The 25854-nt window shown below is 37.4% G+C and overlaps 1 protein-coding gene across 5 annotated transcripts in view; it reads left to right on the top strand.

The window, feature by feature from the left end:
• The window catches only part of COPB1 (COPI coat complex subunit beta 1), a 29221-nt gene extending 3433 nt beyond the window's left edge, over nt 1-25788 (top strand). The window contains exons 2-26 of one of the 5 annotated variants that reach the window (XR_004841536.1): nt 2723-2874; nt 3580-3809; nt 4520-4689; nt 5359-5473; nt 6072-6164; nt 6713-6850; nt 7859-7978; nt 8425-8532; nt 8624-8770; nt 9204-9349; nt 10307-10403; nt 10962-11122; nt 11800-11920; nt 12278-12505; nt 12679-12858; nt 13898-14042; nt 15526-15645; nt 16094-16239; nt 17519-17608; nt 18296-18451; nt 19763-19866; nt 21562-21703; nt 22002-22123; nt 23377-23470; nt 25615-25788. Coding sequence is in view for 3 of the 5 variants with exons in the window: in XM_035891014.1 (XP_035746907.1) it covers nt 2784-2874; nt 3580-3809; nt 4520-4689; nt 5359-5473; nt 6072-6164; nt 6713-6850; nt 7859-7978; nt 8425-8532; nt 8624-8770; nt 9204-9349; nt 10307-10403; nt 10962-11122; nt 11800-11920; nt 12278-12505; nt 12679-12858; nt 13898-14042; nt 15526-15645; nt 16094-16239; nt 17519-17608; nt 18296-18451; nt 19763-19822 (2862 nt within the window). In the remaining 2 variants the exon portion in view is untranslated. Of the gene's footprint in view, nt 1-2318; nt 2403-2722; nt 2875-3579; nt 3810-4519; nt 4690-5358; nt 5474-6071; nt 6165-6712; nt 6851-7858; nt 7979-8424; nt 8533-8623; nt 8771-9203; nt 9350-10306; nt 10404-10961; nt 11123-11799; nt 11921-12277; nt 12506-12678; nt 12859-13897; nt 14043-15525; nt 15646-16093; nt 16240-17518; nt 17609-18295; nt 18452-19762; nt 20266-20497; nt 21024-21561; nt 21704-22001; nt 22124-23376; nt 24016-25614 lie in introns of those variants that run through there. The other 4 variants (XR_004841535.1, XM_035891014.1, XM_035891013.1 and 1 more) reach the window with 4 other exon arrangements.
• Nucleotides 25789-25854: the final 66 nt, after the last annotated feature.

Below are 25854 nucleotides of genomic sequence, written 5' to 3'. Positions count from 1 at the left end.
TTGCCCCCTGCACTGTCTGACAGGAGGCTGTAGCGAGGTGGGTGTTGGTCTCTTCTCCCAAGTAACAAGCGATAGGACAAGAGGAAATGGCCTCAAGTTGTGCCAGGGGAGGTTTAGGTTTGGTATTAGGAAAAATTTCTTCACTGAAATGATCATCAAGCACTGGAATGGGCTGCCCATGGAAGTGGTTGAGTCTCCATCCCTGGAGGTATTTAAAAGAAGGGTAGATGAGGTGCTTAGAGACGAGGTTTAGTCGTGGACTTGGCAGTGTTCCATTAATGGTTGGACTTGATCTTAAAGGTCTTTTCCAACCTAAGTGATTCTGTGATTCTGAGTTCATAAGGCTTTCCAAGGATGTGCTGGAGAGCAGGGGTGGCTTTTTATTTTCCTGTGTTGTATAAACCATATAACTTTGAATTTCCTTATACAGCTACTCAAATTTTATTGCTGAAGAAGTAGAGTAGCACCTACTTCTGTGTCTGTGGGATTCTTGGTAAGATCAAACTGTGATTTTAAAGCTTGGTGCTTTGCAGTGAGAAAGACTTGGTGGTGGTTCTCCCTGCCAAGTCTCCCAGCTCTTCATTTTAGGAGAGCTGTTTTTCACTGCTACTTTTCAGAGCCTAAAATCCACTCTGTTTTCATGCTTCAGAGACCTGTTGGCTGTGATTTTTGAGATAATTTCTGCAGTTGAGATCTTCATATGAGTAAAGATACCTGATCTACTTTTCTCACAGACCTACTTTATGGTCTGTTTGACTAGTTACGGGAGATGAAGGTGCTAGCTGCAGGGCTTTGAGGCAGGAGTTCTGGGTAAGAGTATGGAAGAAGTATACAGAAAGCTGCTGCTGAGACAAGAAAACTGGTATTTCTAAAAGTGAGCAGGAGTCGTTTATGTGGATATTAGTAAACAATGAATCTGAAGGATCTAATCCTTAAAAATATAGAATTCATAACAGAAAAAAGTGCGGTTTTTAAAAAAAAATTGTATTGGGATTTGGTTTATTGTAGTAGCAGTTGCGGTACTGTATCAGTCGTGTTGTGTTCTTGTGTAGAAAGAGGCTGCTGCCCATGTTAGTGCAACTTACCTGCTGACCGCTCGGCCTGAGGTTCTCTAGGTGCTGGCTTGATGGGAAAAGGGACTTTGGACCCCATAACAGCTTGTGTAGCGTCTCAGCTGTTCGTTCAAGCACTGAAACTCCATGTCCCACCTTCCCTTGTCTTTCCTCAGAACTATTTGTGGGGCGGTGCCTTTAACCAGGCTGGGACTGGGTGTTTGCTGGTCTGGTGGATTTTGTTTGGTTTTCTTACTGCTTCAAAAATAAGGTGGGAGTGGAGAGTTTACAGGGTTTGCATCTCAAAAGTTGTCTGTGCAGATAAAAGAGGTGATATGGGATAGGAGCTGGCGTACCCAGACAATAACTTGTTAAACTGGCAACAAGTTATTGAAAGCTTTATGTCTGGAAGGTATGGCCCTGCTCAAAACTGTTGAACTTAAAAGAAACGTGATCTGCACAGCCTTCAGTTGGAGAGTTTAGTGATTTCATCTTTACGTACGTCACGACCTTTGATGGGGACCATTTTGTTCGGTTCTGTTGGCTCTGGTATTAGTTAGTAATAATAATTATGTAAAACCAGTGTGTTTTTACACAGTATTTGAATGAAGGGTAGTATAATTTAAAGTAAAAAGGCATCTTCCTTGTTTTAATGATTTGTTAAATTCAGTCTAAGGCTTTCAGAAAATTAATAGCAATAAAAGCACAGAGAAAGTAATTTTTCTGTAAGTTTTTGAGCACATTTTCTGTAGAAAATACAAAAATACTTATGTAATAAAAAGTAACGATTTTTTTTTGTTGTGCTTGTCAGTATGGTATCATAGTGTTAACTGAGCAAGCTCAAACTCAAGCATTTTTCATTACTTAAGAAATGGAATAAAAAGGTTGATTCGATCCTAGCTGCCTATTATACAAGGAAGAAACAAACACGAGCATGGCGACTGAGCTTAATTGGTAATTTTGTTATCTAAACTGTCAGCCACACAGCAGCTTTGATAGATCTGTAACTTTCTCCTAGTTTTTACTATAAAAATAATTACTTTCCTCATTAGTGTCTAGTGGAGCAGTTAGGCAGTAGAGTTGAGCTGGTCTGAGGGTCCTTGGCGGGTAAAAGCGTATTCCTGCTTCCCTCTCCACCGTGCTGTCTTTTCTCCCATCCTTGGTTTCTGCTCTGTTGGATCTTGCACTCCTCTTCATAGGCTGATTCAACTTGTTAAACAGGTCAAAAACGGGTTTGGTTTTTTTTTTTTCTGTGATGTTTTTCAGCTGATTTTGCAAGTTGAGTCAGTTTACCAGGAGGGGCACAGGACTGCAGAGAAAGTAGTGGGAATATATAGCCAGGATCAGGGGGTGAGTAGATGAGGGAAAAGCTGCTGCTTCCCTTCAGCTGCAGTCAGGTGCCCATACTCTTCTGTTATCTCTGATTGTGCCTAAATATTGGAAAGGCTTCTTTTTTTCATTTACTTTTTTCTTTGGGAAATCTCATGTTCTTCATTTTTTGGTACTAATAGGAATATTTTAGCGTAACAAAAAATTGGGAATGTTTTTGAACGTGGCTTCTCAAGAAACCCAGCAATCCCTTCAAACCATTAAGCCAGTTTAGAAAACATTTTTATGCTGTTTGATAAAATCTGTTAATTTTGGGATGGCTTTGTTTGCTTGTGTTTTAGGTTGCCTGATAGTTGTGTCAAAATAATTCTTCCACTGAGAAAGCTTTTGTAACCAAGAACCATGACAGCTGCAGAGAATGTGTGTTACACATTAATCAATGTTCCGATGGATTCAGAGCCACCTTCTGAAATCAGCTTAAAAAATGATCTAGGTAAGTAATCGATGATGATTTGAAGGAAACTCCCATCTTACCTGAATTACTTCCTATTTTCTCGTTGTGCCTTCCCTAGAATATTGTTTACCTTTTATAAACTCAAACAAGTCAATTTCATGTTTATTTTGTTCTGTTCATTTTGAAATGTGTACTTTCCTTTTCTTTTGAGAAACTGCATAATATTTATCTTAGGTGTTTTGGTTTGGTTTTCTTCCCCCCCCCCCAGTCTGTGCAAAAATGTGAAACCTTTTTCTGTCTTTCTGTTTGAAGTAATTTGGGTTTAGGCAGACTTAAGTGATGCAGTGATAGCAGGAAGTCGTCATATCGCTTGTTAAGTGCACTGCTGTATCTTGCTAGCAGAAATGGCAGTGTTAGTATTTAGTATACATACGGCATCAGAGTGCATTGTGGCATTCTGGTATAAAAGGCTGTTTAAATTTAAGCGTTGAAACAGTAATGAAATTTGTTGAACTCTGTTAATTCCAATATGTTGATCCTAGAATTAAGTCTGAACGCCATGCTTATTCTTTAAGTATCTCTTGCTTTCTCTTTATCCTTTTAGTAGGTAAGGCTGTGAATTTTACTGATATGCTATCTTGTACTCCTTCAAAGGGGGTTTGTATCTTGGCACTGAAGATCGGTATTCCTCTCACACTACCTGTGACATGCTAGCCTTCCTGATTTCATTTCTTCCTCCCCTAGAAAAAGGAGATGTCAAATTGAAGACGGAGGCCTTGAAGAAAGTAATCATTATGATTCTGAATGGTGAAAAACTGCCTGGGCTTCTGATGACCATTATACGTTTTGTACTGCCTCTCCAAGATCATACCATCAAAAAACTGCTGCTTGTCTTTTGGGAGATCGTGCCAAAGACCACTCCAGATGGCAGGCTTTTGCAAGAAATGATCCTTGTATGCGATGCATACAGAAAGGTAGCCCATTGTTTATTTCATTGCTTATGTTACTATACTGGGTCTTCGTAGACGAAAGGATATAATTTTGTGTTTTTAATAAATGGAAATACTGGGCATAAACCGTTTTTATTTCTTAACTGTTACGTCTCAGTGCTTCAGAGCTGGATAGTTGTAGATAACCGGCAGACCTACTACCAAGGAATTTTTATGTGTTCTTTTACTACTACGACTTAACAAAAACTGAGTGCTCTTTGTTTCCAAGTCAGTGAACCTCAAAGATGAGGGGTAACCTAATTACCATCTTCATAGTGTCTTGGGACAAGCCATGGGTCATAAAAGGATGATATTTTTGGAATAACTTTTTTGTGGTGTATTTGGGACACTCCTTCACAAAGATGATAAGGTCCTTCAACTTCTTTGGGAATGAGTTGGAAGCAGATGAACTTCTTTCACAGCCCTAGTAATCAGAGAAAATGCATGCAATGCAGAAAAAAAAATCCCACAGGCTTTGCAAGTTTTACTACACAGAAATACTCATTTTTAAATATTGTGGGGCAGCAGTGTTTTAAGGACGTATTTCATGAGAGGACAATGAAGTGTCGTTGTGGATGTTGGGAACGTGTACCATGGGAAAGCTGAGTGTGGGAGGAAGCTAGCAAGTGCATTCATCTGAGCTTAACAATTAGGCTGAAGTCTGGCATTTCAAATATGTTTCTCGTTGACTTTAGGATCTTCAGCACCCTAATGAATTTATCCGAGGCTCTACTCTCCGTTTCCTTTGTAAGCTGAAAGAGGCAGAACTGTTGGAGCCTTTGATGCCAGCCATTCGTGCATGTCTAGAACATCGTCACAGCTATGTGCGCAGAAATGCAGTTCTTGCAATTTACACGATTTATAGGTAAATGCCAGAAACGATTTAAAGTTGTAGATGCAGAAGACCAAGGCTAGCTTTAGTGATCTGGATAATTTTTGAGATCTCCTAAATATTTGTCAGTCACTGGTGTGCTGTTTGGTTTGGGTTGTTTTTTTTTTTTCCTGTTTGTCTGCCTTTTCTCCTTGTATCTAATGGACTACTTTGGAAAAGCAAAAGGTACTGCTGCTTCTTTCTCAAGTATGACCAAGGTCCCTATATTGCAGGTTAATTTGTATGGGCAGATGCCTTCCTTAAAGGTCTAAACATTACTACTAGTAATCATTGTCCACAACTGTAAATACAGTAGAATGCTTGCACGAATATGTATATATAAATTTATTTGAAACGAGACGTTCTTCATGTACTGCAGTTATATGCTAAACGTTATTGCAGTTGTTACCTGAACAGTGTGGCTGAATGTTACTATTAAACAGAAATTATTGATGGGGTAATGTCTTAGCTGTCAGGATAACAAACGGTTTTTTAAAGCGCCTTGAGTCTGTTCACAGTTTCAAATAGCTACACAAAAGCTATGTATTGCCATTTTATGCTTTTTAAATTTTTGTAAACGCTTGTCTTTAGGATATGCACTTAAGGCTTAGGTTCTACTCCGTACCTGTGGTTCTTTTAATTATGATTTTTTTGTTTTTAAAGAAATTTTGAACATCTTATACCTGATGCTCCTGAATTGATCCATGATTTCTTGGTGAATGAGAAAGATGCAAGCTGCAAAAGAAATGCATTTATGATGCTAATTCATGCAGATCAGGTAAGGATACTTGTCCTCAAACTCGTTTGGTTTAAATACTTCAAAATGTGCTAGGTAACTAGCTAGTAGTTTGTCAGTAGTATGAGCTATTTATATTCATAAAAAAATGTTTATGGTAGTGTTAACCTACTTGTGGAATATTTGGTAAATGAAAAAGTTAAAGTAGGTCTTTGGCTCTGTCTTCATTTTAAAGGACAATTGCTGAATTTGGTGAAGGCATAGGTTGGTGCTGAAAACTGTGATTAGTTTTGCCAAGTGAGCTTAACCAGACTGAGAAGTGCTCCATTACCTACTGTTTTGTAGCTTTTGTAGTCACATGAGAAAGAAATGGCAATTTCTGTTTAGCATTTTAGGTTATTTGCTCTATAGGCAATTGCCTTTTCTGCCTGATTTCCATTAAATTTGTCTCTCTTTTTGCCATCTATGGGCAGAATGGATGAATTTGCTCTTCAGATTTACAATGTTTTCATAAATTGGTTTAAATTTCAAGTTGAAGGGTTGAATATATGCTGGTTTGTGTTTTGATTTTTAAAATGTGTCTTGATTTAAAATACAGCTGAGTGAGCAACTCAGAATAGTTTATCTTTCATTTGTATAGGATCGAGCTTTGGACTATTTGAGTACCTGTATTGACCAAGTCCAGACATTTGGAGACATACTGCAGTTGGTTATTGTTGAACTAATTTATAAGGTAAAAGGGAAATGTTGTGGCACATTTAAAATAAATGTATGTGTTAAATTATATCAGACTGCTTTTTAAAAGGAATAGAACATTGCTGGAAAAAGCATTATAGCTAACATTTAGTCCATGTCAGGAATATGTCATTCTTTAGTAGAGCTGAATAAGATTTGTCTCTTGAAACAATAAACTGCTCGAGTGTGCACAGTATAGAGCAATATGTCTCACCTGATTTGCTGTGATGTGTACTCTGCGTGATCAAACTATTCTTCGTGGATGCAAACAGGGCACCTGTTAGAGAAGCTGGTAGAGGCTATGCCCTTCCTTTTCATCTGAGATTTTAAAACCTTGTAGCATTGCATAGAATTGGCAGTAATAGCTTTTTAGTAGCTTTTGTAGTTAGATTTTTACAACTGTGAATGACACTTCTTATCCCCAGAAAAGGTTGTCATCTTTTGCTTAATTTTGGCCTTGTTGTAAGATAACGGAGCAGTTAAGCTGTACAACTGCTATTTTCTTTTTTCTTTATGTGCCAATTATGCATTGTTCTCCTTACCTAGGTCTGTCACGCAAATCCATCAGAGAGAGCTCGGTTTATTCGCTGCATCTACAACTTACTGCAGTCATCGAGTCCTGCAGTGAAGTATGAAGCTGCAGGTACCCTAGTTACACTCTCCAGTGCACCAACAGCAATCAAGGTATAAAAGTGATGTTTTCAGATGTCTCAGTAGCTTTTAGTGCACTGGAATGAATGTTCTATCCTGTACATTGATACTTTGGAAGAGTGAAGGCGTTAGTAATATGGGGTATTTAACACTTCCTATGTGAAACGCTTTCTTAAATTATCTCTTAAAATTGGTCACAAAAAAAGGCTGAGGCTGTATTTTGCAGACCTTCAGCTAGTGGATTTATGTCACTTTGGTAGGGGACAAGCTTGAATACTGTGCAAACTGTTGTACGATAGTTGGTACCAACCTGCAATGTTCTTAGCGTACTTCACAAAGCAGACTAAAGCTGAAGATTTACAGAGATTGAATGACTTTCTTTACTCATAAATACTACTCTTTTCAGACCGGGGTGGAAACATAAAGCAGGGAAGATTTACATTGATTAGTGATTGACCTTGGGTTCCTAAATGTATTTTTGTAGAGTTGATTGTTTGAGATCACACAGAAATTTTGAGCTTGTATGGAAATTTCAAAAATACACTATGCAGGTCTAGATTTAGAGTAAAAGCGTTGTAGTATCAAAAGATCAGGAGGAGTATTAATTCCAACATTCTTGCTTTAGCATAGTAATTTTTGTTGAGTAGGAATACTGTTCATAGAAGCTGTCATTAAAACCGTATCTAGATAGGCTGACAATGGCAACTGTTTTAAATTGATTTTCGTGTACTGAAGAGCTGACCCAAAGCATGCCAGGAAACCTCTCTGTGACTTCCTTTGAATTTGAAATCAAGTCTGTGTATTGTAAGCTGATGCCATTGTGAGCCTTCCTGTGTCATTTTTGTAACATGGTGTTGGAATCGATGTTTGCAGTGGACCAGGAAGTTTTAAAGACTGTTCTCAGGTTCATTTCTGTGCCAACTATTTGAGTAGTTGCTTTAATAGTAACGTAGAAGGTGTCTTTTCCTGACTTTCTCTCAGAAATTTGCCAGTTTCTCCTCTTTGTTACTTAAAAAATGTTTTTGATCCTTTTAATTTTAGGCAGCTGCCCAATGTTACATAGACTTGATTATTAAAGAAAGTGATAATAATGTGAAACTGATTGTTTTGGATCGGTTGATTGAATTAAAGGAGCACCCCTCCCATGAACGAGTGTTACAGGTATGTGAGCTGTCTCTTTTCCTGCAAGCTTATTGAGGACTTTTCTTTCCTAAAGAGAGCTTTTGGGTGTTGTGATATATGGAAAAATGTGCTTCTGCCGCTTAAATCTTCTGTTGATAAGTTTTTTTATAAAAATGTATTTGATGGACTTTTATGTTTATGATTTGCTGCTTTGATTGTCTGCATAAAAATCACAATGGTAAATGCTGTCTTGATTGTGAGATGTAATGATGTAGCTTGCATGGTAGACTTCCATGTAAATGTAAAATGTATTAAATAGACATTCCAAAGTTCCTGATGCCTAGGATATCTTGCTTGTTTGTCGGTAGATTGTATATTACATACGCAGGAAGTCTTTGAAAATCATTGAGGACTGAAAATTAGAATTGTATGAAAAGGAAGTCATTTAAAGCAACAAAGTAGTTATCATTTTGTTATTGTTTCAGGATCTAGTTATGGATATCCTCAGAGTGTTGAGTACCCCAGATCTAGAAGTGCGTAAAAAAACCCTTCAACTGGCTCTAGATCTTGTCTCTTCAAGAAATGTGGAGGAGGTAAAATATGTATTACTTTCGTTTCATTACACTATTTTTTTTATTCTTTGGAAAAATATGGGACTTCAATTTTATTTGATCTTTTCTGCAGCTTGTGATTGTTCTGAAGAAGGAAGTGATTAAAACTAATAATGTAACAGAGCATGAAGATACAGACAAGTATAGACAGCTGCTTGTTCGTACATTGCATTCCTGTAGTGTTCGGTTTCCAGATATGGCTGCAAATGTTATTCCAGTGGTATGCAAATGTTTAATTATATTGTCATTAAATATGTTCTAGTTGTACCCAAAAGCTGGATAATAACAGAAGTTGAGGTATTTCTAATAGTGGCCTCACACAAAGCAATACTGTTTTTAATCCCTAGAGAAATATAGGACTTTTGATGCTGTAGTTATTTGTCTTCTGAGACTTTTGTTTTTAAATATTTTTGAAGAACATGAGCTGAAGAGTACCTTTACTTAAAAGTGCAGTAATTTGTGTCGTTAGAAAAACAATTTGGGGATTATGATAATTTGCAATTAATTGGAATGTACTTAAGGTTGTTTGACTTCAGCTTTGTTTAATGGGAGATGTATATGCAGTTTTAATTTTCTGAATGTAGAAGGAAAATACTGTTCTACAAACTCAGCTGCGCTGCTGCTTGAGCTCACGTTCCCTCTTTTTGTGCTAGCTGATGGAGTTCCTTAGTGATAATAATGAAGCAGCCGCTGCTGATGTCTTGGAGTTTGTGCGGGAAGCGATCCAGCGATTTGATAACCTCAGACCTCTTATTGTTGAGAAGATGCTTGAAGTCTTCCACGCTATTAAATCTGTCAAGTGAGTCCAAAATACGGTATCAGCCACTGGAGCACCCTGTGGCTCACTTCCATTGAATGTATATAGTCATTAAACGTGTACCAAAATCCTTGCATTTTGGGGTAGATGATTTCTAGGTACAGCTTCTGTCTTGCCTACTTGTACAAAAGATATATTGGGTGCTTGTCGCGTTGAATGAAGAAAATAAATTTGAATTTCATTTTTATGATGCAATTGATAATTGTATTTCCACTTGCTAGAAGATAGCATTGTAGATGAAGGCCAACTCTGAAGTGATATATTTATTAAAGAAGAGTTACTAAGGGATTTTGCACTTGCAGGTGACTGGAAATACTGTATATTTATTAGAAAACCTAGTCTAACATAGACTGGGCTTTGCAATCTGCAGAGCTTCTTTAGTACCTTTCAGGTCTCAAAACTTGGTTTTCTGATGAATCTGCAAAGGTGAAGTCATATGAGAACTTCTCTGTATTAAGACACCACTCTGCCATTCTTCTAGTACCCAGGAAACTGAATCCTAACTCCATCGTCGTCTCATTAAGCAGGGCAAAAAACTTCTGAAGCTTTGCTATTTTTTTTTCCTAATCTTCATTCATGTTCTTGTTTTCTATTTTCTCCTGTATGAAGGAAAAGTTAGTTTTTCTCAGTTAACTGGAGAAATTACAGCTGACTTGATTCACATACAGTACAGTTATTTCATTATGATCATAATGAAATTTAATTTTGCGAATATCAAGATTAAGACAGATGAGAATAAATTTGTAGCAGAGGATACGTCTCGTTTGATGTTTACTAAGGCTGAAAGGATGATCGCTCTTGATAGAACTTGCTTTCTGTCAGTAGCATCCTTCTGAATTTGTCAAGACTGGCCTTTACCACCTGGCTGTAAATCACTTCCCCTGATGCTAGTTTGAGTATATCGTGAAAGCACGACTTAAGTTGCTCTTCTTGTCTTAGGATTTATCGAGGAGCTTTATGGATCCTTGGAGAATATTGCAGCACAAAGGAAGATATACAAAGTGTAATGACAGAAGTTCGCAGATCACTTGGAGAGGTGTGTTTACTTTGTTAGGCTAGCTCTTTGTGGCTCTACTTAAAGTTACGCAGTGTGTTTTCTAAGAAAAAGATATTTAAAAAAAATTCAGGTAAGATGCAACAGGGTTTTGAGCACTTGTGATATGTAATGGTATGTGCACAAGAAATCTAAAGTAAAAAGTAGTTAGGGTTTTGCATTCGTAATTATTTTTTCTTTTTTAAGTAACGTACCTGAATCTAGCATATACTGAGAATAAGTAATACCTGTTAGGAGATGAGAAATTCCATATTTCAGAAAATTATGGCACCTTTCAGATACAATTTAATTAAATCCACTAAGATCTGAGGGGAATCTAAGACAATCTGTGCAATGTGAACTTTATGCATTGGTAGGAGGCTTCTGTGTATATTTCAGCATCTACCTGTCTCCTCAAATTCTCTCAAAATTGTTGCATTGTAACTGACCTTTTACTTGTAAAAACCTTAACGATGAGGATAATTTCTGTTAAAACCTACTGCAGGACAAAAATGCCTGTTTTTATATTAACTGTAACAATTGTTTACTGTTCATTTCTAGATCCCAATAGTAGAGTCAGAAATCAAGAAAGAAGCTGGTGAGCTAAAACCTGAAGAAGAGGTGTTTGTCGGTCCAGCCCAAAAATTGGTGACAGAGATGGGCACTTATGCAACACAGAGTGCTCTCAGTAGTTCCCGACCTGCCAAAAAGGAAGAAGACAGGTATTTAAGATTTCATATTAGGCCAGGAGTGACTTGATTAATTCTTGGTTTTTTTGAAGTGGTGTTCTGCTCTTGTGCAGAGTTTAGTGGTTGAGGTAATTCCCAGTTTTAAGGTATGATCCCAAGTACATGGTATCTGATAGGAAGCTGCCTAATTGCTTAGGATTTGTAATCAAAGCTTACTGCATGTCAAAAAGGACATTCTTAATTATGTTTTCCTAAATTCTAGATCATTTGTTATAATTTATGCGTAAGACCTCTCACAATTTTAATTGGATACAGAGATGTTGCCTGTAGACTAAAACTTTTTTTTCTTGATACCACCTTGCGCTATTTAATATTTGCTATAGTTTATTTCACTAGTAGCTAGAACAATTGCTGTATTTCCATAATTAGTGCAGATGGGCTACTTGGTCTTGACTAGTCATTATCGTCTCAGAGCTACAATGAAATTATTATCCGTTACGCTCTTCACTTCACTCCCTGTTCTGTGTGGAAAAGCCTATGTGACTTGTGAATCTCTCTATATCTGGAAAATTACTTCTATAGGGGAAAAAAACCTTTTGAGACCTTTCAAGCTTGTTTTGTTTGTACAGTGTGGACGTTTAGGTATGAAGATAACTAGGCTAAAGAGTGTAATCCAAAACTAGTTTTCTGATTATCATTTGTCTTTGCAGACCTCCCTTACGAGGATTCCTGCTTGATGGCGATTTCTTTGTTGCAGCTTCTCTTGCTACAACTTTAACTAAGATTGCTTTACGATATGTGTCACTAGTTCAGGAAAAGAAGAAACAAAATGTAAGTCATCCATTTTATTTTCACTGTAGTTGCAAAGAGCTGGTTGTTGCCTCTTTTCGTTTAAATGAAAGCAAAATGGGTTAAGTCCGAAGTGAAGTGCCGGTTACGTGATTGGATAATAATGATAATTTGGGTCACAAACAGGGCCTACTGCTTTCCAGCCACTTTATCTAGACAGTCTCTAAGTCATGCTTCTTGGTTTCTAGATAGTAAGTACTAAAAAAATAAGTAATCAAATCATAAAACCTCTGAACAGATTTTTGCACCTTTTTGAAAATAAGTTGGAAATAAACATTTCAGTAAAGCTGTGTAAAATGCAGTAACCTTCCATTCTCTTCCCTTTGTCCTCCTTCTCAGTCCTTTATTGCTGAAGCTATGCTGCTGATGGCCACTATTCTCCATTTGGGAAAGTCTTCTCTTCCCAAGAAGCCAATTACAGATGATGATGTGGATCGTATTTCCTTGTGTTTGAAAGTTTTGTCAGAGTGTTCTCCTCTCATGAATGATATTTTCAACAAAGAATGCAGGCAGTCCCTCTCTCATATGCTGTCAGCCAAGCTAGAAGAAGAGAAACTTTCCCAGAAGGTGAGCTATTGTAAGTCTGTAACCATAGACGCTTGGAATTCTTTACAGATGTTCCCATCCAAGCAGGTCCCAGAAATGTCGCCATTTGACTGTAAGTCGGCCATTATTTGACTGTGTTTCTGTGTTAAGGAATGGAATTCATCATGAATTCTTGAATGTTTCTCTTCCTGCAGAAGGAATCTGAGAAGAGGAATGTGACAGTTCAGCCAGACGATCCCATTTCCTTCATGCAGCTTACTGCTAAAAATGAAATGAGCTCAAAAGAAGACCAGTTTCAGCTTAGCCTTCTTGCAGCAATGGGAAACACACAGAGGAAAGAGGCTGCTGATCCTCTTGCATCCAAACTTAATAAGGTAATGTGAAAGTCAGTTTTAATTATATACCCTTTGTGCTGCTCACGCACAGGATCAGCTTTGGGAATCACAGGCTGGAACTGATGAACCAGGCTATGCTGGTTGATTGGAAAGACCCAGGTGATTCCTGGTTAGGATCTGAAGAAAGAGAAAATCCCATGTGCTTAAAGTTGTGACCTTCTTCACGTGGGAGGGGAAGAATAAGGAGGAGACTTGAAGAGTGCTAAGCTGGTGGGATGTGGAGAAGAAATTAAGATTGTTCGCTGGTCTGAAGAGCCCGATAAGGTTCATAGGGAAGAGAGTTGTCACCAGTGATTAAAAATCCTGTTCTTTCTTTGGCTGCCATATCCTATTGCCAAGTGCAGTGCATCCTTGTTTCACTCTATACCTTTTTTTGCTTCTGATTACCTGCAGAGAAGGTCCAAGGAGGGAAAAAAAAAATCGCTTGATTGATTCATTAGTTAGGGCTAAAAACCCAGACTTCTATTCTTCAAAAGCCTGGATGAATTCTTCTTACTGTTTGAAGTTACCTTTTCATTTTAAGTCAGCGTTTCTTTGTCCTGCTGATCCTTTTAAGAATAAATGGCATGACAGTCCATATTTCAGTAACTTACGTGAATTCAGTTCAGAATACATTTCATCTGGAAAGGTTATATAATTGTAGTGTGTACACAAAAGGACATGTGAAGGAAGGATGCAGTTAAATTTATTTGTATGAATTAATACGGACAGTCATTGTGTGTTTAGCTATAACTCAGTGCAGTCTGTTTATTTTGGAAGACTTATGCATGAACTTTAGGTTTCCTAAACATCACAACTTCTTTAAATACTATTTTCCAGGCAAATCTTGTGGTGATAGTTTGCAGTGTTTTTCCAATTTTCAGGGTGGTTTTTTTTCCCGTTTTTTCTTACTGGTAAGTGAGGTCAGTGAAATTAAAATTGCAATTCATTCTTATTTTTTTGTCTTTGTTTGACATGATTTCCATGTTTTAAACTGTTTTATGAGAAGAAAAATACCTCAAGCTCCTTTCTTTCACAGGTTACTCAACTAACAGGTTTCTCAGACCCTGTCTATGCAGAAGCATATGTCCATGTCAACCAGTATGACATTGTGCTGGATGTGCTTGTGGTGAACCAGACCAGTGATACTCTGCAGAACTGCACACTAGAACTAGCTACGCTAGGTAAGGACAACTGGTGGAAACAAAGCAACTGTTGAGCAGCAGTGAGGTACTGGGCATTGGCACCCAGTTGCGACGAGTTTCTGAAACACTCCTAAATACTTAGACGCTTATGCCAGCTGCTTGCCATTTTGAAAGGATGTTTTTGAATGCCTTTAAAAATATATTTTTGTTCCAGAAGGTGCAAGACTTGTATCTACTGGCACTGACAATACTATCTGACCATATAAATCGTAGTCAGATTTTGAACTTTTTCTTGTTTTTTTCCACTGGAAAATAGCATTCCATTTCCCCTTCTCCCTTTTTTTCTGAAATATGGACAGTTTTTCTGATATACTGTTAGCATAGAGCAAGAGGACAAAATCCAAACTGGTATGGAGCAAATGTCAGGCAACAGAAAGCCATCTGCCCTAGGTGGTTCTTGCACTCAGCCTGAAGCACTTAAATACTGCGTTTACTCAGCTGAAACCATTCCCTGTACCAACAGCTGTACCAGAGGCTTGCTTGAACAATATTGAGACTTCATTAACTTATTTTAGGGGAGGGACTGGAACAGATAATCCAAGAACAGTAACCACTTTCATGTTAGTTATCCTCTATTTTGGCAGTCAGAAGTTGAAATAAGTTTACAACATACTAGGAGTACGCATGTTATATACTACTAATTGATGTAAATATGACTGGAGGGGTGTAACTTCCTACTAATCTTTTGTAAATCATTTGATCAGACTAATGATGGAGATAAATAAATCAAATGTATTACTTAATAGGTTGTAATTTGCTATTTATCAGCTCAGTAAAGTGGAATTCTCTATTTCCCAGTTGGTGTCTTCAGTTACAGTGCAAAAACTAACTTCACGCATCACTCTTTTGTGTAGAGCTGGTGCTGTTCGTGCTGTGTTCTCAAATTCCACAGTTTGATAGAACTAAGGAGTCTTTTACGATTGCTTGTTAAAGGATTAGGAAAAATACATCTGTCACTGTTTCCTGGGAGTAATTACATTCAAAATCAAGGTGATACTTTGACCTGTTTGTAAATAGCTTCGTGCATGTAATACTGGACGTCGAACTTTGGTTTTGAGGCACTTGACTGTAGGATTAGGTATTATGTTGTCAGTGATTAAAACACAAGGAAGAATTAACCATTTCCTGACTGTTAAAAAATTTAATACTAGACTCAATCCAAAGCCCAATTAAGTCAGTATTTACACTTGTTTTCATTGGGGTTTGGGTGAATACACTAATATTTTAACTGAAGTTTTTAACATAATGTAAATTATTTTGTCTTTCAGGTAGGAAACTGTAAAAAAAACCAAGCAAACAAAAAAAATTGCAAATCAACTAATACCTTTATGGTAATATTTAGTACAACTTTGTAGACACTAGAATTGAATCACAAGAAAATAAAAAAAATTTGTTCTAAAAGCTAAACTTACTGTGTACTGTTAATGTTCCCTGATCCCCATCTCCGAATTTCTTTATACAGGTGACTTGAAACTTGTGGAAAAACCGTCTCCTCTGACACTTGCTCCACATGATTTTGCAAACATTAAAGCTAATGTCAAAGTCGCTTCAACAGAAAATGGAATAATTTTTGGTAATATTGGTAAGTAAACAATTCCGTGTGCAAAATTAACATTCAAGTGTAGCATACCTTAACTGCTTAATGAGCTCAAAAATAATTAAAACACTGTATACTGGAAGAGGAAATTAAATGGTCTACAATGTATGACTATTTTGTGATGATTTTTAAAAAATTTGTCACTTTTACTGAAGATCATAGTAGAGCATGCTACCTTTTAAATGATTGTCAGCATGACAGTTGAACCCAAGACTCTGAATTTTAAATGAGCTAGGCAGCTTTGCCTGAAAAACCGAAACAGTTAACTCAAAGTTTTGTGGCAACTGGGTAAACCACTTGAAGAGGACAGAGGTCAGCAACAAGACTGAGCAAGTATTCACTCTTGTTAACTGGCAGGTGGTAACTGAGCGCTCTTACTTAGTGCAAATTCACTTTTTTTAAACGTTAAGGTGGCTTGTGTTTTATATTGCAGTGTATGATGTCTCTGGAGCAGCCAGCGACAGAAACTGTGTGGTTCTCAGTGATATTCACATTGACATCATGGATTACATCCAGCCTGCTTCTTGTACGGATGCGGAGTTCAGACAGATGTGGGCAGAATTTGAGTGGGAAAACAAAGTTAGTTTTACTTTTTGTATGTTATTTGGAGTTTTTTGGTGATGAGGTATAATTCTGTTTCTTGTTTCTACATCAGGTCGTTACATCAACATTATCTCTTGTGATATAAACCTCATTCAACACCCACATTGGATGTTGGCCTCCAGTAACTCATTCTCTTACTGTTATTTTATCTGTTTCACAAGCTTAGTGATGCAATTACTAGTTCTCTTACAAAAGAGGTGTGTGTGTTGAGCCTTACCTCCTGTGCAGAAGGTGTCCAAATAGCTTGGTGGTTGCTGTGTATTTCAGCTCAAATGTGACATAGCAACAAGTTTATGCTGGATCTGCATAATTAGTTATACTGCTTACCTTCTCCAGTTCTGAATTACATTGGGGTTTTTTTTGGGTTTGGTTGTTTTGTTTGTTTTTTTTTTTAAATCATAGAATGGTTTTGGTTGTAAGGGACCTTACAAAGGTCATTTAGTCCAACCCCCTGCTGTGGGCAGGGACATTTTTCACTTTATTACTTTGCAATACAGCTGTAGCATACAGAGTGGTTACAGATGCTACATAAGACCAACAAAATAGTACGTACACTTAATATTAGAGGGTGCCCAAAGTGTTAGTTACAGACCTGTTAAAAAAGGGTTTAAGGGACATAATCTCATGCAACAGAGCAACATAATTTAAGAATAGAGTAGAAACATTAAAACAGAAGGGAGATATTTTACACAAACTGTACTCACTTGAGCGTGGATTTAAGTTTCCTCAAAGGGAACTTGTAAACAATAAATTTTAATCCATAACATGTGAAGCTTTAGCAATTTGTACACTACGCCTAAAAGATGTGTTAAGAAGCAATTTAAACGAGACCCACGATAGTCAATATGAGGAATCCAACACAGCCCAAAGCGCTTTGTTGCTAGAAGGAAAATATGAAAGTAATTTTTGCCATTGGTTAAAAGCAAGCTTTTGAATGAGATACCATTTTTTTCTTAAGCCAGCAATGTGTAAACTATATAGTAGAAAGTCTCTATGTTCAGCAGAGTATCATATTCACCAAATACATTTTAGAAACCATGGTCATAGCATGGAATTCCCACACTTCCACAAGTGGATGGCAGGAGGTGAAGAATTTGTATGATGCCACCACAAAGCGTGATTTGGAGCTAGCTTACTGAATATGGTTCCTCGAGGAGAAATGTAGCAGTAATCTTCTTTGTATAAAGAAGAGATGGTTTCAGAAATGGCCAAGATGCTAATTAAGGTAATTGTCGGGTTTTTTCCCTTCTTGAAGGTTACAGTGAATACTAATATCATTGATCTAAATGAATACCTACAGCACATACTGAAGTCAACCAATATGAAATGCCTGACTCCAGAGAAGGTGAGCTATTTGCTTGAAGACTTTTAGACACCTTTTTTAGTTTGTGTGCTTGTTTACAATATGAACTAGTAAATAAATGTCAAAGTTTTTAAATGAATGCTCTGAAATGAGTAAAAGCAAGTTAATGTCAAAATTCTGTGTCACATAATCACTTCAACTATTTCTTAGCTAAACTGTAGTATAGAGTTGATGGAACTATGTTTTTATACAGGGTTTTTTCTGGTGACTCCAAGTTCCTTACTTCTCTGTCAAAATCTGTATTTCTTGTGCTAATTTAGCCTTTTTGTTGTAAAGCAAAATATATATATACACAATAGCTATTTGCTTCTAAGATATAATATATATAGTAACTACTAGCTAATATATGCATAGTAGCCAAAATAGGTATAGTAGGTGTTGCTACTATTTAGCTTCTTTACCATTATGCTGTTCATTAAATCGGATCAGAAAATGCCATCCTATCTTGTTTTGATGAATATTGTAGATTGCAAATCTTTCGATAATAATTTGAGAAAAAGGCCATCACTGTTTCCCATTGTGTAATTCTCACGTTTTAAAAAAATGCTGTATGCAAAGAAAAAAGTTTAAATGTTAAATACTGATATTTGCCTAGCTATATATAGGATGAATTAAAATGTGTTTAAAGGATTTTGGCCTTTCTAAAGAGTTCAAATATGCTTTTTGTAGGCACTTTCTGGTTATTGTGGCTTTATGGCGGCCAATCTTTATGCACGTTCCATATTTGGAGAAGATGCACTTGCAAATGTCAGCATTGAAAAGCCAATTCACCTTGGACCAGAGGCTCCTGTCACTGGTCACATACGAATCCGTGCAAAGAGCCAGGTAATGTGCCTTCTATTTAGAGTGCTGTTTCTCCTTGCCATTTTTAAGAAAATGTACTGAGCACTTGGGAAAAAAAAAAAAAACCTTGCAAACTTTTGGACATTAGTTAGTTTCTAGTATTAGGTAAATGGGAAGATTTTTAGAGACGATAAATATAGAAACTTCAGCCTTAGTTTTAAAAAACTGTCTTATACACATTTTGTGAGGAAAGAATGGCTTTTAGTTGGGTGTAATCATACCCTAAAACTACACTGTACATCTCTCCCAGTGCATTATCATAAAATAGGCATTTGGGCCAAGTTTTTCTTATTTTATCCATAGCACAGCAAATAGGATAGTGTACTTGGTTTGCTTTTAAATGAAAAGCAAATGCTCCTCAAGGTTCCATGATCTGTTTCATTTCCATATAACAAGAAAATTTTATGCATGTAACTGCTGTTCACTGGTTCTTTTTAAAAACAACAAAACAAGCCCAAATTCTTTCAGTAGAATTATTTTCTAAAGGTACATCTATGAGCCTGCTTTGGATTTTAGAACTTCTACCTTCTGACTAAAAAAAGTACAAAATTTGGAAATGTGTAATAACAAAATAGCTGATGTACCAATGAAAGCATTTTAAACAGCATACAACAGAGGGCTGCCTGAGAATCTTCACATTCAGAACATAAAACCACTTAGTTTATGTGATGTTGTCGTAAAGATTTCAGAGTGGTTTAAATTAAGGTTTCTGATATGTTTACGTGGCATTTTTACATCAGACTGCATTCAATTCTATATTCGAGCTTAGTTTCACCTTGAGCTTATTCTGGTGTTGATGAGGTGGTTTTATTTGTGCAGTTTCTTTTAAAATTTCTTCAGGTGCTTTGCAATATTACTATGGTTCTGTGGTTAAATTATTTTCTGTAGCTTTAGTGCACTGAGTGCTAGTATCAGCACTGAGACTTTCCACAGCTGAATTTCAGTAACTGGACTGTCAGTTGTAATTTTTTTCAGTGGCAGCATACTTTCAACTGGTGGGAGGTCAAAAGGCTTACATTTTTAAATTTTTCGGCCTTTTGTATTGACAACAGATTTAGCAGTTGCTAGCTCAAATTTAAGTTTCATTATTTCAATAATACATGTAGATCTAGCTTTTACCTAGTGTTAAGAAATTGTACGCCATAATGTGTATAAATAAATGAACAGTTAGAAATACTTTTATTTCCATGCCACTAACTTCATAGAATTCTGTATATGGAACTCCCATTTTAATATAGATAAAGTTACTCTGAAGTATCTGTGTCATGAATGTTGTCTTTCTTTTCCTTACAGGGAATGGCCTTGAGTCTTGGAGATAAGATCAATCTGTCTCAGAAGAAGACAAGTTTATAAATTTTCCCTAATGTCTTTTCAGGTCTTTTACAATTTAACCTTAGGTATGTGGCTTTTGGGATCCAGAACATCTTATATTCTTCAGTATTCTATAATTGTAGAAGCCAAGCTTTTGAGCCTAAAGCATTCCAGCAGAGAATTAATAGGTTCTCCATGATTGATACTGAACGAAATTTTAAATTTCCAGATTCTTTTCTTTGTCCTGGAAGTCATGTTTTCTTTGTCTCTAATATATACTGATGCTCACAGTACAATAAACAAATTATGCCAGTACGGTTTTGTCTGTAAATTATAAACTCTGTGTTATTTGATCAGTACTGAGTATCTGGTGGGGTATTTTGATACTCAATTATATGAGAGAAAGAGAGTGTGTATAACAGCTTAAGTGTTTACAATAATGACTAGGCCTGGATTGTGTGAATGTGTGACCATGACTCTCAAAATACCTTGGTATACCTAGGAGAATATATATATATTTGACAACTAAATCAAAGGCTGTATATTCTAAATCGTTAGTTTAGTACTGGCACAGTCAAGCCTGTAATACCAGAAAAGAGATTGTCAACACTCAGCTCTTTCCAGCAAGTAGTTAGAACCTTAAACTTTGTTTCTGAAATGCTTTCCTAATAGTGTTATCGTGAGTAACGTAACATTGCTGGTGTTCTTACTTTTTAGTTAACACAAATGGAATATTAAAGCTGTAGCAGCGTAAGCAGTATTTTCAGTGAATGCAGCTGTTAGCCACATGTGTAAGCTCAGGGAGGGAGGATTCAGACTGATTATGATCTTGCAGTGAATTGAACCAAGCCAAGGAACTGTGGAAAAGAAAGAATTGTGAGTGAATGTCGGGTCAAGATGTGGAAGTGAGTTAACACCATTTGGCTACTAAATGTTATGCAAATTAGCAGTAGATTAAAACATACAACCATTAGATTGAAAATACTTTTGGCTGAATCTGTTAAGCATTAATTCTGAATTTGTTAAATTGTTGCTTGTCATTAATTCTATAGAAGAGTCCCCAGAGCCAACAGCACTCTTCCAGTTGGCAGAAAGTCCTGCTGCTGAAGTTGAACAGCTGTGTCCTGCTCCAAGAGGACAGAAGAGAATGGAGTTAGTATCCTGAGTAGCTGATTCCCAAAACATTTAAGGCCTCTGTGATGAAAATACCTATTTTCCAGTCTGAATAAGCACAGGAAGGAGCACACCTGTGAATTCTGAAATGAAAGAGTCTAGGCTGCTGTATTTATCTGGCTAAAGGATAGCCCTAGAAGTACAATGCAAAAACTGATCTAATAAGTGACATTCATATAAATACTTCATTACCTGTTCCTCCCAATGCTACCTTCTGCCAAGTAGCTTTGGTCTGTTCTTGTAAGTGTTAGGTTCACTTTTCATTCTAATCCAATCCTTAAGCTTGGGTGCTGGAAGGAAATAGTTTGCCCATAGTAAAAAATGGGGCAGATCTGTCAACAGCTAAAACTTTGCACTGATGCAGCTGTACAGTTCCGAATTTTTAGTACATAAAAATCATAAAATCAATAGAAGCCTGCTGGCGGTAGTTGTTTTTTTAAGCCATTGTCCATCAAAGCCATGCTGTATCTAACAGTACCGAAGTGTGCACACCTCTATTACAGACAAGCCTGTACACCTGCTAAGGCTATGTCTTTTGCTGAATATTCTAGATTCAAAATACGTGACTTCCAAAGTTATGGTGCATTTACTTTACTGTTTTCTCATAGGCACACACCTCACGCTTGTTACATACAATAAGAAAAAGGAAAGGGTCCTGGATAAACAAGGCTGTTGCCGTGAGTTTGTCTGAGCAGAGGAAAAACAACTTGAAAGTAGCTTCTGAAAGCTCTGATTACATTGTGGACTTCGGTGAGCATCCAATATGGTTGTGAAATGTACAGGTCACAGTAATGTATGTTTCGGGTATAAATACTGTGGACACTAAGTATTATGATGATGTGATTTTTTAAAACCTATACCTGCTCTAGTGGGGCATTTTCAGCTCTTGTACTCCAGTAGATGGGTCAAAGACAGTAAATCAGTAAGGCAGTGCAACATGTTTTTGCCGAGTGACCTGTTTATCTTGCACGTTTTGAAATCCCTTTGTGGTTCTGCCATTATTTTGCTTTTCAATGGAAGCTCCAATTCATGCATCACATGATGCCAGCAGGAACTGAAGTTCTGGATATGCAGGTCTGCCTTGATAATGAAGTTATGTCTCTACATGATCTCACAGCAGTTGTATTACAGTCTGTGAAGTTACGCCAGATTCACAAGGATATAGTAGAGGTAATCAGAATGCATAGTACTTCATAATTTGAGGGGGACGATGGGGGAAAACGATAGGAGTGTGATGTGTGTGCTCTCCTGTGGAATTCCACGCATTATTGGTATGCTGCTTGGGGGTGCGTGGGGGGGGATTTTATTCTCTAATCACTTTAAGCCAAAACCAAGTGAAGAAAATCTGAGGACTCTGGTGAATGGTTTCATCTCTGCAAAGACATTGTGATTAGCAGGATGCTAGCAGAGATTGAGTCTTAGCTGTGTGTATACTGACCAGTGTGAATGAGATGGATTTGCTGACGACAGCCAAGCAAAGGATGTTTTTGGAGAAGGAGGATGACTTCAGTATCTGTTAGCCAAGCCCTGTTTCAGTCACAATCTGCTGTCCTCGCTGGAGAATAGAAAAACATCTTGGCATGTGTGGATACCCATATTTCATGCGACTCTTAGTCAGCTGGGAGGGGCACATCATTTAACTTCGTTTAGGATATCTTTTGCTATCAGAATTTTATGCAAGGACACAAGAACACCTGTTCAGCAGAAGCTCCCATGACTTTAGGATTCATTTTCCACCCATCATGCTTTTCAGTATCTCTCCTGCAGAATTGGGTCTTGTACAGAAGTTTTCACTGATGGTATGCATTTTTTCAGTAGCCTGAGCACTAAAAAAAATTAGATACATGTTTCATGTCTATACTTCAGAGATGAAATCCTGTCCTTTTATATATATCCTATTGTGTTTTGGCTAAGCTTTTGCTCAGTAGCTCAGATAATAGGCGGATTTTGGTTCAGAGCACCTTTCTAAAATAGCTTTTGTGCCCTAAAGACAGAGATTTTCTGTGTCTGTCTGTGTACACAGACAGGATTCTCCAGTTGTGTCGTTCTAGAGTGCTGGTCCTCTGGTCTTCAGCCACTCCTGGGCTGACCCATGTGGTCAGTTCCCTTGTCACTGCTTAAAAAAACTGTGACAACTACCATAACCACTTACAGGGAAAGGAAATAGGAGGAAAGTCGATGTATGATCATCAAGGTTTCCGTGAGGATTAGCAATTGTGAGCAAATAGGAGACCTGAGAACCACAGATGCACCATTGATCGCTTTAGGAACTGCTGTTGGAAGGAGAACTCTTAAGTAGTTGCTATTGAAGTGTTTGAACAACATTAATGGGGTGCAAAGCATTTCCTAGGTAGTAGAGAACTGTTCTGCATACACAAAAAACTATGCTACTTCAAGATCCGCTTACAGCTTTTTCATTGCAGCAAAACTTCGAACGAGCTAATGTATAGCTGTGGCTATGCTGTATTGTTCAAAGCTTTGTGCGAGGAGGTCACTAACCTATTCCCTGCGCAGAAGGTAAGTGTATTGAATACACTGTGCTTGAGTAAGGTAGTGTTATTCCACAACTCTGACTTCAGCAACTTGGGTAAGAACAGGAATTAAGTTCCCAGTAGGAGTAAACAGAGCAAGAAAACTCACTGCTTTTCCACTGTAAGTTTTAGAAAGTCATCGCACGATGCAGCGCTGGCACAGCAGGAAGCAGGTTTCTCCGATGTCCCTGTTCCCAGTGTAGAGTTGCTGCAAGCTGGGGCCAGATTTCTTTATTCACGGCCCAATAAGGGGCCTATTTAGGTGATACATGAGAAAACAGGAATGTTTATCTGATGACTGGCATTGATAAATAGGTGACTCTCAGTTACCTAGGAGGGGAAGGGGTCATCCCAAGAAAACATGAAGGTAGGTAATATAAAACAAGTAAGACCATAGGAGAACATAGTTTGTATATTGAGCTTTAAAAAGATTTGTAAGTGGTTTTTCTCAGAAATGTGAAGCCTCACGTGAGGGGGATTCGCTCTGCATAGCGTGCTTTTTGGCACAGAACTGCAGCTGGAGTGTTGAGGAAAGACCCAGCCAGTTAATCCACGTCTTGGGTAATGTGCATGGTAATACCTGTCAGTTAGCTGTGCCCTGTCACAAATTTAGGGGTTTTATAAAAAGTTTGTAAAATTTCCATGTATTGCTACTCTAGGGGGTGCTGTCTCACAACTGATAAGAAATTTTGATAGAAGTTTTTTTTTTTTTTTTAAAGTCTTAAGAGGAAGAAAGTAAAGGATGTGCTGCAGGCTTCATCATAAAAGCAATACAGGGAAATTCTGGCCCCCTCTTGGGGTCACTTCCCGTTGTTTTTTGTATGTTTTCAGGTTGCCTAGCTATGTATAACTAGCACACAGTAATGCTGACAGCTCAGATTGCTAATGTAGTACATCTGTTTGAACGCTGCCTTTTCTCTAGAGATTTTACTTTTCTGAAGTGTAATGAGATAGATTTGGCCCCAAGAGGATCTCCTGTTTGAAAGACATGATAATGAGTTCATTAGGAGAGGGATATAGGTGAAATACAGGAAATTCTAACTGTGACTTTGCCTGTACATTTATAATACTCATCTAGGCAATTTTTTGTTTGCGCAAAGCCATAAATACCCATCTTCACTAGATATTTCTCCTGATTTTTTTGTGTGTTCTGTAGCTTGTAATTTTAACCTTTTCCAAACTCTGTGTATCACCTTTTGATTGCGTCAGTGCAGTATATTTCATCAGAATGATCCATGATTGCCAAGAATAGAATGGAATTGCTAGCAAAAATGCAATTTATGTTTTGAAAGATCAGCATAATTCTTATAGCTATGGATCGTAGACATTTTATAACTGAGTTACATTAATTTGGACGTTGTCAAAACCACTTATTTTACATAGGTATAAAATCTGCAGCTTCTGTGGCTTGCAAGTCCCTATTTTGCTCTTTCTATCCCTGGAATTTCACTTAGGGAAAGCAGAACAAACTAAGCCTGTTGTTATCCTGGCCCCAAGCAAGAGCAGAGTTAGTGGGTCTCGCTGTTCCTACGTCCTATTCACGGTGTTTTTCAGGTTTGAGGTTTTGTGTTTTCCCTGTCGCACCTGATCAAAGGTCTAGTCTTTTACAGCAGGTGGTCACACTAGCACCTTTTCATTAAAGATGTGGTCTCTTCTTTTTCTAAGCTCTTACAATACCATAGAGTTGTAAGAATGTTATTATGCTTCTGATTTTAATTAGTTCCAAAGTTTAGAAATTACATTTAACTTCTGTTTTTAGAAAGATTAAGAAACCATTTTCTTTTACAGAAATGATAATTTTAAATTTCAAAATGCAGCAATGAGTTTTTAATCCAATCTTTTAGAATAACTGCTGTCGCTCATATTCACACACACAAAAGAATTATTTCCACTGTGTTGTCCTTAAGCTATACATTATATAGGCATACGTAAATATTTTATTAAAGTGTAGAAACTTCGCTCTAGATGAGATTCCCCGTGACCTTTACTTTTGGCCTTTCTTGATTTTTAATATTTATGTTACTGACAACCGTAGATCTCATGTACTGTCCAAGACTAACATGACGTGTTGCATAGGCATCCCTGCTTTTAATTGTTTTTCAAATGAAATTCTGTCATTCTTTCCAATAGCCACTGAGTTCAGCGTGGCCAGTTTCCCCTGTGAGCGATGCCTACTGAAACACATGAAAGGGTTGTTCATATGCAGAAACAGATACCATTTAGCAGTAAATTATTTTTTGAGGCCAGGAATAGTGAATGAACGGTGCAGGCAAATGTGACGCCTATCTTCAAGAAGGGCTGGAAGGAGGATCCGGGGAACTACAGACCAGTCAGCCTGACCTCAGTACCGGGGAAGATTGTGGAGCGGTT

The sequence above is a fragment of the Egretta garzetta genome, unplaced genomic scaffold, assembly GCF_000687185.1.
Source record: "Egretta garzetta isolate BGI_Z169 unplaced genomic scaffold, ASM68718v1 scaffold133, whole genome shotgun sequence".
In the NCBI taxonomy this organism is placed as follows: Eukaryota; Metazoa; Chordata; class Aves; order Pelecaniformes; family Ardeidae; genus Egretta; species Egretta garzetta.
Note: the sequence above shows the minus strand (reverse complement) of the source record. Positions and strands in the feature narration are given on the sequence as shown.